Source organism: Caretta caretta, chromosome 28, assembly GCF_965140235.1.
Source record: "Caretta caretta isolate rCarCar2 chromosome 28, rCarCar1.hap1, whole genome shotgun sequence".
In the NCBI taxonomy this organism is placed as follows: Eukaryota; Metazoa; Chordata; order Testudines; family Cheloniidae; genus Caretta; species Caretta caretta.
In genome coordinates this window covers 15,053,690-15,065,478 of record NC_134233.1, presented here as the reverse complement: position 1 = coordinate 15,065,478, position 11,789 = coordinate 15,053,690, and the positions used below count along the sequence as shown (strand labels likewise).

Below are 11,789 nucleotides of genomic sequence, written 5' to 3'. Positions count from 1 at the left end.
CTGTCCCAGGCTAGAGAAAGACGAAACGTTTCCTGGGAACTTGCGAACCGGGGAAGGTTTTTAAGGGCTGTGATAAGTTTTGTACAAAGAATGGTTTGTGAGGTAGCATCGGAAAACTCGTAATTTGCTGGTCATTATTGTCCTGATACATTTTGTACAAAGAATGGTTTGTGAGGTAGCATCGGAAAACTCGTAATTTGCTGGTCATTATTGTCCTGATACATTTTGTACAAAGAATGGTTTGTGAGGTAGCATCGGAAAACTCGTAATTTGCTGATCATTATTGTCCTGATACGTTTTGTACAAAGAATGGTTTGTGAGGTAGCATCGGAAAACTCGTAATTTGCTGATCATTATTGTCCTGATACGTTTTGTACAAAGAATGGTTTGTGAGGTAGCATCGGAAAACTCGTAATTAGCTGATCATTATTGTCCTGATACGTTTTGTACAAAGAATGGTTTGTGAGGTAGCATCGGAAAACTCGTAATTTGCTGATCATTATTGTCCTGATACGTTTTGTACAAAGAATGGTTTGTGAGGTAGCATCGGAAAACTCGTAATTTGCTGATCATTATTGTCCTGATACATTTTGTACAAAGAATGGCTTGTGAGGTAGCATCGGAAAACTCGTAATTTGCTGATCATTATTGTCCTGATACATTTTGTACAAAGAATGGCTTGTGAGGTAGCATCGGAAAACTCGTAATTTGCTGATCATTATTGTCCTGATACGTTTTGTACAAAGAATGGTTTGTGAGGTAGCATTTGAAAACTCGTAATTTGCTGATCATTATTGTCCTGATACGTTTTGTACAAAGAATGGTTTGTGAGGTAGCATCGGAAAACTCGTAATTTGCTGATCATTATTGTCCTGATACATTTTGTACAAAGAATGGTTTGTGAGGTAGCATCGGAAAACTCGTAATTTGCTGATCATTATTGTCCTGATACGTTTTGTACAAAGAATGGTTTGTGAGGTAGCATTTGAAAACTCGTAATTTGCTGATCATTATTGTCCTGATACGTTTTGTACAAAGAATGGTTTGTGAGGTAGCATCGGAAAACTCGTAATTTGCTGATCATTATTGTCCTGATACATTTTGTACAAAGAATGGTTTGTGAGGTAGCATCGGAAAACTCGTAATTTGCTGATCATTATTGTCCTGATACGTTTTGTACAAAGAATGGTTTGTGAGGTAGCATTTGAAAACTCGTAATTTGCTGATCATTATTGTCCTGGTAAAATACGGGTGGCAACATTGCATGGAAAGTTACAGGATTGCTCTGTATGGCATTACGAGGACATACTCCAGCCACCGACCGGTTCCCTAGAGACGAAAGACTAGCCGGCCCTTCAGCCAGCTGTGAAATGGACCATCCCCATTGTCTGGGTGAAAGCGGGTCTGGGTGAAAAATCTACGTCTTGACAGAGGAACAGCTGGGAGTTCCCGTCCACACAGACTTTCTGTCTCCTGAACACGCGTCCCAAAGAAGAGCAGGGACCTTCCGCAAGAACGGGAGTCCGAGTTTCTCTCTCCCTTTCCGGCACCCACCCGAGGAACATCCCGGGAGACATCCCGGCGGAAAGGGATTCGGCGAGTGGGGGGGGAGACCTTGGCTTCGAATTCACTCCCCTTGTGGCCTTCGTTGCGTGTGGCTTTCATTTCCCTGAAACCGGTTCTGAGGTTGATGCCTCGTCATTTATACTCCCTTCAAGGCAGCCTGCTGCGGCTAAGAAATGTGTCTGCCCAAAGCCTGCGGGTTGGGGCGGACCCGCCAGGGCACCTCTGAGAGAAGCGGGTCGGGGCGCGTCTGGGACGGGGGGGGGGGGGGTTGCTGGGTGAAGGAGGGGCTGGTCTCCCCGCCAAGCAGTGTGAACGGCACCCCGGGTCGGAGGCCGGAGGGCACACGGCCGGTCGTGGGGACGCGGCCCCCGTCCGGAGAACGAAGCTTTGCACCGTTTACTCCCGTAGCGGCTCCGGGGGCTGGGCTCGGTGCAGGCTCCGGGGGTCCCGCCGGCCTGGGGGCAGGAGGCCGGGCTCGTGGGGCTGGGCGCGGCCTGGCTTTGGGCGTAAGGGACCAGGGATCGCGAAGTCCGGGGTGCGCGGCTGTCGAGGGGCTCGGGGGCCGCCCCGGTGAGACGGGACCGGGGGCCCGGGAGTTCCCCGCCGGAAAACCTACCCCCAGGCCACAGCGCCGGTTGGGGGGCTGCCCCGGGGCAGCGAGACGCGCCCGGCCCCACTCACCTGGCGGGGAGGGTCCCCGCGCTCCAGTTCCACCCCCATCACCGGGGCCTCGGGGCTGGAAAGGCGAAGGAGGGGTTACGCACGGCCAGGAGAGCCTCCCCCCCCCACAGGGCCCCCCCAGCACCCCCGTGCCTCCTCGCCTCCCCCCCGCCTCCTTCCCCCATCTCACAGAGCCCTCGCTCCTCCCTCCCCCCTCCCCTCCCTGCACCCCCTTTCCCGCCCCCACACTGCTTCAGGGACCCCTTTCTCTTCCCCTCCCCCACATCCCTCCTCCCCCCGCCTCCTTCCCCTCCCCCACACTCCTTCAGTGACCCCTTTCTCTTCCCCTCCCCCACATCCCTCCTCCCCCCGCCTCCTTTCCCCCCCACATCCCCCACACCCCTCCCCCTGCCTCCTTCCCCTCCCCCCACATCCCCCACATCCCTCCCCCCGCTTCCTTCCCCTCCCCCACACTCCTTCAGTGACCCCTTTCTCTTCCCCTCCCCCACATCCCTCCTCCCCCCGCCTCCTTCCCCTCCACATCCCTCACACCCCTCCCCCGCCTCCTTCCCCTCCCCCCACATCCCCCACATCCCTCCCCCCGCTTCCTTCCCCTCCCCCACACTCCTTCAGTGACCCCTTTCTCTTCCCCTCCCCCACATCCCTCCTCCCCCCGCCTCCTTCCCCTCCACATCCCTCACACCCCTCCCCCGCCTCCTTCCCCTCCCCCCACATCCCCCACATCCCTCCCCTGCTTCCTTCCCCTCCCCCACATCCCCACACCCCTCCCCCACACCCCTCCTCCCCCCGCCTCCTTCCCCTCCCCCACACTCCTTCAGGGACTCCTTTCTCTTCCCCTCCCCCACATCCCCCCACACCCCTCCCCCGCCTCCTTCCCCTCCCCCACACTCCTTCAGTGACCCCTTTCTCTTCCCCTCCCCCACATCCCCCCACATCCCTCCCCCGCCTCCTTCCCCTCCCCCACACTCCTTCAGGGACTCCTTTCTCTTCCCCTCCCCCACACTCCCTCAGTGACCCCTTTCTCTTCCCCTCCCCCACATCCCCCCACATCCCTCCCCCCGCCTCCTTCCCCTCCCCCACATCCCCCCACATCCCTCCCCCCGCCTCCTTCCCCTCCCCCCACATGCCCCCACATCCCTCCCCCACCTCCTTCCCCTCCCCCACACTCCTTCAGTGACCCCTTTCTCTTCCCCTCCCCACCTTCCCCCCACCTCCTTCCCCTCCCCCCACGTCCCCCCCCAGCCCCATCAACAGCCCATCACCCACCATCCACCCTCTTCACCCGCCCTCCCTCTGCCCCACTGAATCCCACTCCCTGCCATGCCCCCATAACTCAGTGGGTCCCGCAGAGGCCAGTGCCCCCAAAGCCCCTGCTCCCCCCCTCCCCCGCACACGGGGTTCCCGTGCTGGGCCATGCTCCGGCAGGGATGTCGGGGGCCCCGCCTCGCTGCCGCCCGGCTAGGGGGCAGAGAGAGGGGGGTTAACGCCGCTGGCCCCGCTTCCCGGGGACCCGGCTGCCCCCTGCCCTGAGGGCAGAGCGGGGTGTGTGTGCCAGGCCCCCCGCACAGCTTGGCTCCAGGCGTGAGGCCCCATCCCCCAGCATCCCCCTGGGGCGCCCAGCCCTGGCACCGAATTTGCGGCACCGTGGCGAACCCCAAGATCAAGGCCGGGGTGTAAGGAAGGAAACCTGCGTCCGGCCGGGCAGCAGGATCCCCGCGAAGCACCCGGGTGAGGAAGTGAGAACTTTCTGTCACGGGTCCAGGCATGCCTCAGTTTCCCCTATCTTTCGCCAGGCTACCCGGGGGGAAGGTTTACTTTTACCGCTGTGAGCTGGTGGGTCTGCGGGGAGCTCGCTTCCCACGATGAGCTTGCGGCGGGGGCGGTGGGGGGGGTTGAAGGCCGGCGGGGGGGGGGTTGGGGGGGGGGTTGAAGGCCGGCAAGGGGGGTTCGGGAAGAGCTGGGCCGTGAGTGTTTGATGACAGCCCGGATGGGTTTCAGTGTGGGGTGGGAGGTGACAGCGAGGGGTGTGGGGTTGGCGGGGGGGTTATCTCGGGGGGCTGGGGTGGCCCGTTCCGGGACGGGATCGATTTCTCCGGTGCAGCGTCTTCGATCGGCCAGGGCGGCGTTCAGGGGTACGTCCCTCGGAGCCGGTTCTGGGGGCTCTGGGCGCCTGGCTGCTGATCACAGATTTCTGGGGGACGGGGCGCGGGAACAGAGCGGCCCCTGGAGACTAGCACCCCCAAACCTCCCAGTTCACCGCTTGGATTTCCACAGGGTCTCCCCCGGCCTGTCTGGAGAAGCCTGGCTCAGGGCTCGCCACCTCGGGGTGGCCGGCCTTTGCCGACAGGGCTTCAGAGCGTAACTCACTACACACACCCCCCAAACATGAGTCCTGGCTCCCAGCCCCCCTTGCTCTGACCACTAGGCCCCACTCCCCTCCCCCAAGCTGGGGAGAGAACCCAGGAGTCCTGGCTCCCAGGCCCCCCTGCTCTCATCACTAGGCCCCACTCCCCTCCCCAGAGCCAGGGAGAGAACCCAGGAGTCCTGGCTCCCAGGTCCCCCTGCTCTCATCACTAGGCCCCACTCCCCTCCCCAGAGCCAGGGAGAGAACCCAGGAGTCCTGGCTCCCAGGCCCCCCTGCTCTCATCACTAGGCCCCACTCCCCTCCCCAGAGCCAGGGAGGGAACCCAGGAGTCCTGGCTCCCAGGCCCCCCTGCTCTCATCACTAGGCCCCACTCCCCTCCCCAGAGCCAGGGAGAGAACCCAGGAGTCCTGGCTCCCAGGCCCCCCTGCTCTCATCACTAGGCCCCACTCCCCTCCCCAGAGCCAGGGAGAGAACCCAGGAGTCCTGGCTCCCAGGCCCCCCTGCTCTCATCACTAGGCCCCACTCCCCTCCCCAGAGCCAGGGAGAGAACCCAGGAGTTCTCTGCCCAGCTCTGTGGAGGGAGTGGGACCTAGTGGTTAGAGCAGTGGGGGGTGCTGGGAGCCAGGACTCCTGGGTTCTCTCCCTGGCTCTGGGAGGGGAGTGGGACCTAGTGGTTAGAGCAGTGGGGGGTGCTGGGAGCCAGAATGCCTGGGTTCTCTCCCCAGCTCTGGGAAGGGGGCTAGTGGTTAGAGCAGGGGGGGCTGGGAGCCAGGACTCCTGGGTTCTCTCCCCAGCTTGGGGAGGAGGGCTCATGGTTAGAGCAGGGAGGGCTGGGAGCCAGGACTCCTGGGTTCTTTCCCTGGTTAATCTGCAATCTCCAGGCAGTGTCCTTCCCCGTAGACCCATCCCACGCTGCCCCGCCTCCGAGGCATAATAGTTCAAGGGTTCAAGGCCAGAAGCATCCATCGGCTCCGCCCAGCCGATCTCCTGGGTTCCCCAGCGATGCAGTAGCAAGCAATTGCCCTGGCTGGAGCCCGGTAACTGGCCTCTCTCCCGGACCCGCAGCCCGTCTGGATCCGAGAACCCGGGGGGGATGGAAAATCCACCTCTCGACCGTATGAACCGGGGGCAATGGCGAGAAGGAGGAGGGAGGGGCTTTCCCCTGTGGATCTGGGCAACTGGGGCTGGGGTCCTGCGTCCGGTTCCGGGGCCCCCAGTTCCAGGAGCCCTGGCCGTCGGCGCTGGACACATTCAGACCGGAGATGAGGGGGTGATTTGGCCCGGCGACGGGAGTTCACCCAGCGTTTTGTGGCAGGGCCGGGTGAGGCTGGGGGGGTGGAGGCCAGGGGCTCTCCTGGGATAGGATTCCCTTCCCTGCGGAGGTCGGTCCAAGGGCTGGGGAAATTGCAGCCTATTTCCAACGGGAACGTGGCCATTCCCCGGCTCTTGTCAAGAGCGCTTTGCGACCCGGGAGGTGTCCCCATGCTCAGAGACCTGAGGGAGGGAGCCAGGGGGGCAAGGCGCCCCCAAATGGCAAGTGTTGTGGGGTTCACTGGGGCTCTCGGCCTTGGCCACTCGCCCTCTGCGATATTTTTCGTGTCTTCTGCCACTTGGACCGGGGGGGATTTTGTGTTTTCCCCCGGGTCACAAAGTAAAACCCTGGAGAGACCAGCCTCGACCGGGGGCTCCCCTCTGCTCTAACTACTAGCCCCCCCTCCCCTCCCAGAGCCAGGGAGAGAACCCAGGAGTCCTGGCTCCCAGCCCCCTCTGCTCTAACCACTAGCCCCCACTCCCCTCCCAGAGCTGGGGAGAGAACCCAGGAGTCCTGGCTCCCTGCCCCAACCACTAGCCCCCACTCCCCTCCCAGAGCTGGGGAGAGAACCCAGGAGTCCTGGCTCCCAGCCCACCAATCTACGCTCCTAGACGCCCCCCTCCTCTGAGCGCTGGGCTTTCGTAGCCAAGCTCACCTCTGGCACCAGGCCCTTGGTGCCAGGCTGCGGGAAGCCACAGGCCATGTGTGTCCCAGGCGGGCCGACTTCCTCTCTGTTGTTTGTCCAGAGTCAAAGCAAACAGACACCTGCTTGTGCGGAGCCGGTATCTGGGCAGGGCACTGCCTAGCCATCAGGGCAACCAGCCAGACGCCTCCAACCTCTCTCCCGCCCCGGCCCCCCGACTCCTCGCCGGCCCCAGCAGGGAGCGGGCTGAGTTAAGGGGGTTTCCTTGCCCAGCGTCTCCCGGCACCGCCTCCCCGGGCGCGCTCCAGCCGCTGCAGACGCTTCGCCCAGGGCAACTTGGGGGGTGCGGGGGGGGGGTGTCTGACCCCACTGCTCTGGCTTGGCAACTAGCCCCCGAAACACCAGCTGCATGGGGCCGGACCAGCAACGCTGCACTTCTCGGCCAGAACTTTTGGGGAGAAGTTGGTCACAGATTTCTCTGTTTTTAGCACGCCCCTTGTTTTCACTTTTCCTGCTCTTTTTGGCTCGAGGGGTTTTTTGTGTGTGTGGGGGGGGGGTTGCACAGTTTACTCAGAGATTTGGGGGGGTCAGTTGCCCTGTTCTCTGGAACGTTTGGCCCCCCCAAAAAATCCATTTTTGAGGCTTTCTCGTTCTTTTTGCCCTGCACTTTCCAGTTTCGATCGTTCATTTTCTCACCTTTCCTCCCTGGGCCGGAGCAAGTGTGTGTGTGTGTGGGGGGGGGGGCAGCACCGTGGCCCGATCCCCCCACTTCCCCCTGCGGACCCACCCCCATTTTGCCCTGGCCTGCCGCCCCGCTCCTGTTCCAGCCACGGCCCCGCCCCTTCCCTTGTGGCCCCGCCCCATTGCACCCCTTCCCCTGTGGCCCGGACTTTCCGCCCCTCTAAGCTCCTCTAACTTTTGGGGGGGGGGATCTCAGGCCGCTCGCCGAACGGACGTTCTTTTGCTCAGCCGGAGCATTCGATAAGACCCCGGTCAGGCCGAGCCTTTGGCTAGACAGGGCACCGGCCTCTCCGCTCTAACCCACCGGTCTGCGCTGTGGACAGACTCTCCCGTGCCCTAGACGTGAGTGTGAATTCGGACACTGCAGTGTCCGATAGGACCGAAAATATCCGATTGCCTCTCTATAAATCCATGGTACACCCACACCTTCAATACTGCGAGCAGATGTGGCCACGGGTGTGACGAGGCGGGACTGTTCTTAATGTTTCCTCTGAATACTGTAGGGGTGCCTCAGTTTCCCCTAGGCAGTTCTTAAGTCTCTAGGGGGTGGGATAAGGGGGTGTAATTGTTGCAGAGCAAAGGGCCAGGGTACATAAATGGCCGACACCCTGTTTCCTGGCAACTGATGGCCTGGCCCTTCCCCCTGCAAGGTGAGAGCTGAAGGGTTGGAGAACAAAGGAATCAGGTGACCACCTGGCCCGGGAAAGGAACAAAGCCCAGAGGAGGGGGGGCTGGAGGGAGTTTCAGTTTGGGGCTGGCTGGGACATGCAGTGAAGGGCAGACGTGGTTGTCTGGCTCACTGCCCCCCAGAATGGACCCAGCTGAGGGGTCCCGTTCTCTGCACCTACAGGCTCTGTGTTAGACCATGTTCCTGTCGTCTAATAAACCTTCTGTGTTACCGGCTGGCTGAGATCACGTCTGACTGCGGAGTTGGGGGGCAGGACCCTCTGGCTTCCCCAGGAGCCCCGCCTGAGCGGACTCGCTGTGCGAAGCGCACGGAGGGGCAGAGGATGCTGAATGCTCCGAGGTCAGACCCAGGAAGGTGGAAGCTGTGTGAGCTGCGTGTCCTGCAGACAGGCTGCTCACAGAAAGGCGACTGCCCCAGAGTCCTGCCTGGCTTCATGGGGAGCCGTTCCAGAGCATCGCCCAGGGACTCCGTGACAACTGGTGGCAGCGGTGGGATGTACTGCACCCCGTGGATGGCGCTTCCTGCAGTAAGTGACGGGGGAGCAGTAACACGAAGGGGGATTGCCGAGGACCAGGCGTGCTGAAGGCTCGGAGAGGAGCGGTTTCGGGGGGCGGTTAACCCCTGGGAGTGTGTGACCAGCGAGAAGGACGGTGCAGTAATGGGGTCCCCCTGGGGACTGCGGTGAGCAGTCTCAGGGGCGGAGGAGCCTGCGGCTTGGCCCTGGGACAGAGAAGGACTTTTGCAGTAACAGGGTTCCCCTGGGGATTGCAGCGAGCGGTCCCAGGGCGGAGGAGTCTGCCGCTCGACCCTGGCAAAGAGGTGGTGACCTCGAGAAGGGCTGGCACACTAGGGGTTCTCCCTGGAAACCGTGGGGAGCTGAGAGCACACAGATCTGTGAGTCCACAACAACTTGGGAAGGGCGGAGTGAGGGCCTGTCACCGTCTCCTGAAGAAGGACATTGTAACCCTGTGCAGAAAGAGAGGGTTGAGCATTGGAAAGTTCACCAAAGCAGAGTTAATCGTGCAGCTGGAGGAGGATGACTGCTCTAAGGAACAGATTCCTGACCCCAACTGGGGCTATAGCAGGATCTGGGAGCAGCTGAAGCGGGAGCCAGGCATCCCCAAGACTCCTGTCCCCGACCAGACGAGGGTCTTCACGATCGGGTTCCCCATCGGGGGATCGAGACGGACGGGATTGGAGCTGAGTCCGAGAGAGCAAGAGGACCGTGGGAGACAGCGAGAGCCCGAGAAAGAGCTGCAGAAGCAGCAGCAGGATGAACTGGCGGTGGGGGAGCGGAGAGGCCTAGGGGACCTCCCCGGGGTGAGTGGGGATAGACCCCGGGGGGCCAGTTCGGCAGGGAACCTCGAGACTAAATTGCTGCCCCTGGTTAAGGGGGGGGGGGGATGTGGATGCCACCTCACTGCCTTTGAGCAGGCTGGAGATTTGAACCGGGGGACCCTGCGGAAAAGCCCCGGTGTCTAGCCCCCTTGCTGGGTCCCAAGGCCGTAGCCTCCGTCAGCCAGATGGGTGGGGAGGTGGACAGGCTCCCACTTCTGGTCCCAACCTATATGTCTGTGTGGAGTTTCCTGGGGCCAGGCCCCTCGGACCCCCAGTGGGAGCGGAAGGGGATGGTGAATGGGGAGACATTAAGAACAGTCCCACTTTGTCGCACCGGGCAAACTGGTTGAAACTCTAGCAAAGAACAGAATTTTCAGACACCGAGATGAACACGATTTGTTGGGGAAGAGTCAGCATGGTTTTTGTAAAGGGAAATCCTGCCTCACCGATCTACTAGAATTCTTTGAGGGGGTCAACAAGCATGTGGACAAGGGGGATCCAGCGGATATTGTGGACTTAAATTTTCAGAAAGCCTTTGACAGGATCCCTCACCAAAGGCTCTTAAGCAAAGTAAGTTGTCATGGGATAAGAGGCAAGGCCCTCTTGTAACCCTTGTAGCTGGGCTTCTTCTCCGCCTCGGTGGGTCCCGCACTTCCTTCTAGAGGTGGGTCGGGATAGCGTCCTGTCTCTCAGCATTTCCCCCCTCTCCGTTTATAGTGGGCAGGGAAATTCGGTGTCCAAGCAGCCTCACTGCTTCACCGGGGCTTCTGGCCTCCTCGGCGGACATCCACTGAGCTTGGGCGGGGTTCCAGAGCAGAAGCAAAACCGTGAATCTGCCTCTGGGGCACAGCCCCGTGCGGCTGAAGGGCAGCAGAGGGTGCGACTTGGCCGGATGCAGAGCCGGGCGGGAGCTGCAGTTTGGTTTAGTCTCCTCCTTGCCCTGCTTCCCTCCCTCCTCCGCCGTCTCAGCGCAACGAGGCAGCGTGAGAACGCCGCGGAGGGACCCGCAGTGCGACATCGCCTCTCCCCGGTCCCCTGCCCCGCTCCCTGCAGCACAGTGCCCCATAGCACCAGCCCTGCCTGCCAGGGGAGAGCGCCCCTGTTGTACCCAGAAAATAAACCCGAGCCGGATGGTTTTGCTGTGGGGGGTGGGGTTTGTGTTTCCCAGGTGAACAGGATTTCGGTGGGAAGGCGATGACAGACACAGGGGCAGCAGTGGGAGTGACCCATGTCGTGGAAGACACAATGGAGATGACTGGCTGTGGAAGCTGCCGTATGTCCACGATCCTGGAGGGGGGACCTGGTAAGCCTTTTGTCTGCATGAAATGCCGCCTGCTCGAGCTGATGGAGGAGAAGATCTGAGGTTTGGAGATGCAGGTGGAAAGTCTGGTTGAGTTTAGGAAGGGGTTCGAGCAGATGATGGAGCAAAGACATGAGGTATCTGAAGGGAAAAGCTCAGACTTGCAGATGGAAGCAGGACTGAGGAATTCTGAGGTGAGGAAAGTGGTCAGTGGAAGCAAGTGACTAAAAGAACCAGGCAGAGGAAAAGACGGGCTCGTGAAGGAGAAATAGAGCTCAGGAATAGGTTTTGAGAGTTGGAAAATGAAGAAGGGGCTCAGCAGGTGGTCACTGAAGGTGGAGGGGCAAGGAAGAAGAGAAGAGCGGCTAGTCCTATAGAAAAGGGGAAGAGTCAATGGAGACTACACCAAATATGAGCCCCAGGAGGATACAGGATGGGTTGAAGAGGATTACAAGGGAGAATAGGAATGGAAAGAACTTGCAGCCAGAGGGAACAGGGGATAGACTGGAGAACAGCATCGTCACCAGGGAAAGGCAGGTCTACGTGATCGGGGACTCCTTACCGAGAAGAATAGACAGGCCTGTAACCGGAGCTGATCCAGAGAATAGAAGGGTGTGCTTTCTTCCAAGTGCTAAGATACGGGATGTTGACCTGAGGTTGAAAAGGATCCTAAAGGGAGCAGGAAAGAATCCCCTAATTATCCTTCATGTGGGAACAAATGATACGGCTAGATTCTCGCTGGAAAGTATTAAGGGGAGACTATGCTAGGCTGGGGAAGACGCTTAAGGAAATCGAGGCTCAGGTGATCTGTAGTGGGATTCTGCCTGTTCCTGGAGAAGGGCAACAAAGGTGTGACAAGATTATGAGTATCAACCGATGGCTTAGGCAGTGGTGCTATAAGGAGGGCTTTGGGATGTATGGCCACTGGGAGGCATTCCTGGACAGAGGACAGTTCTCTCGGGATGGACTTCATCTGAGTAGGGAAGGAAATAGACTTCTAGGATGGAGGCTGGCATAACTGATTAAGAGAGCTTTAAACTTGGAATCTGGGGGAGATGGCTGGGAGATGTCCAGGTAATCTCCACCCCGGATTTTAGCATTGAGAGGGAAGAAAATGAAGTAAGAGAGGATACAGCCGTGGGCAGGACATAAGGA

General features: G+C 59.9%; 1 protein-coding gene across 1 annotated transcript in view; it reads left to right on the top strand.

Annotated features, from left to right (window-relative positions):
* The first annotated feature begins 5,625 nt into the window (after window positions 1-5,625).
* LOC125628552 (alpha-2,8-sialyltransferase 8F-like) overlaps window positions 5,626-11,789 on the top strand; it is a 33,825-nt gene continuing 27,661 nt past the window's right edge. Inside the window, 1 exon segment of the mRNA XM_075123802.1 lies at window positions 5,626-5,727. Within this exon segment, the coding sequence (XP_074979903.1) occupies window positions 5,706-5,727 (22 nt within the window). The 5' untranslated portion in view covers window positions 5,626-5,705.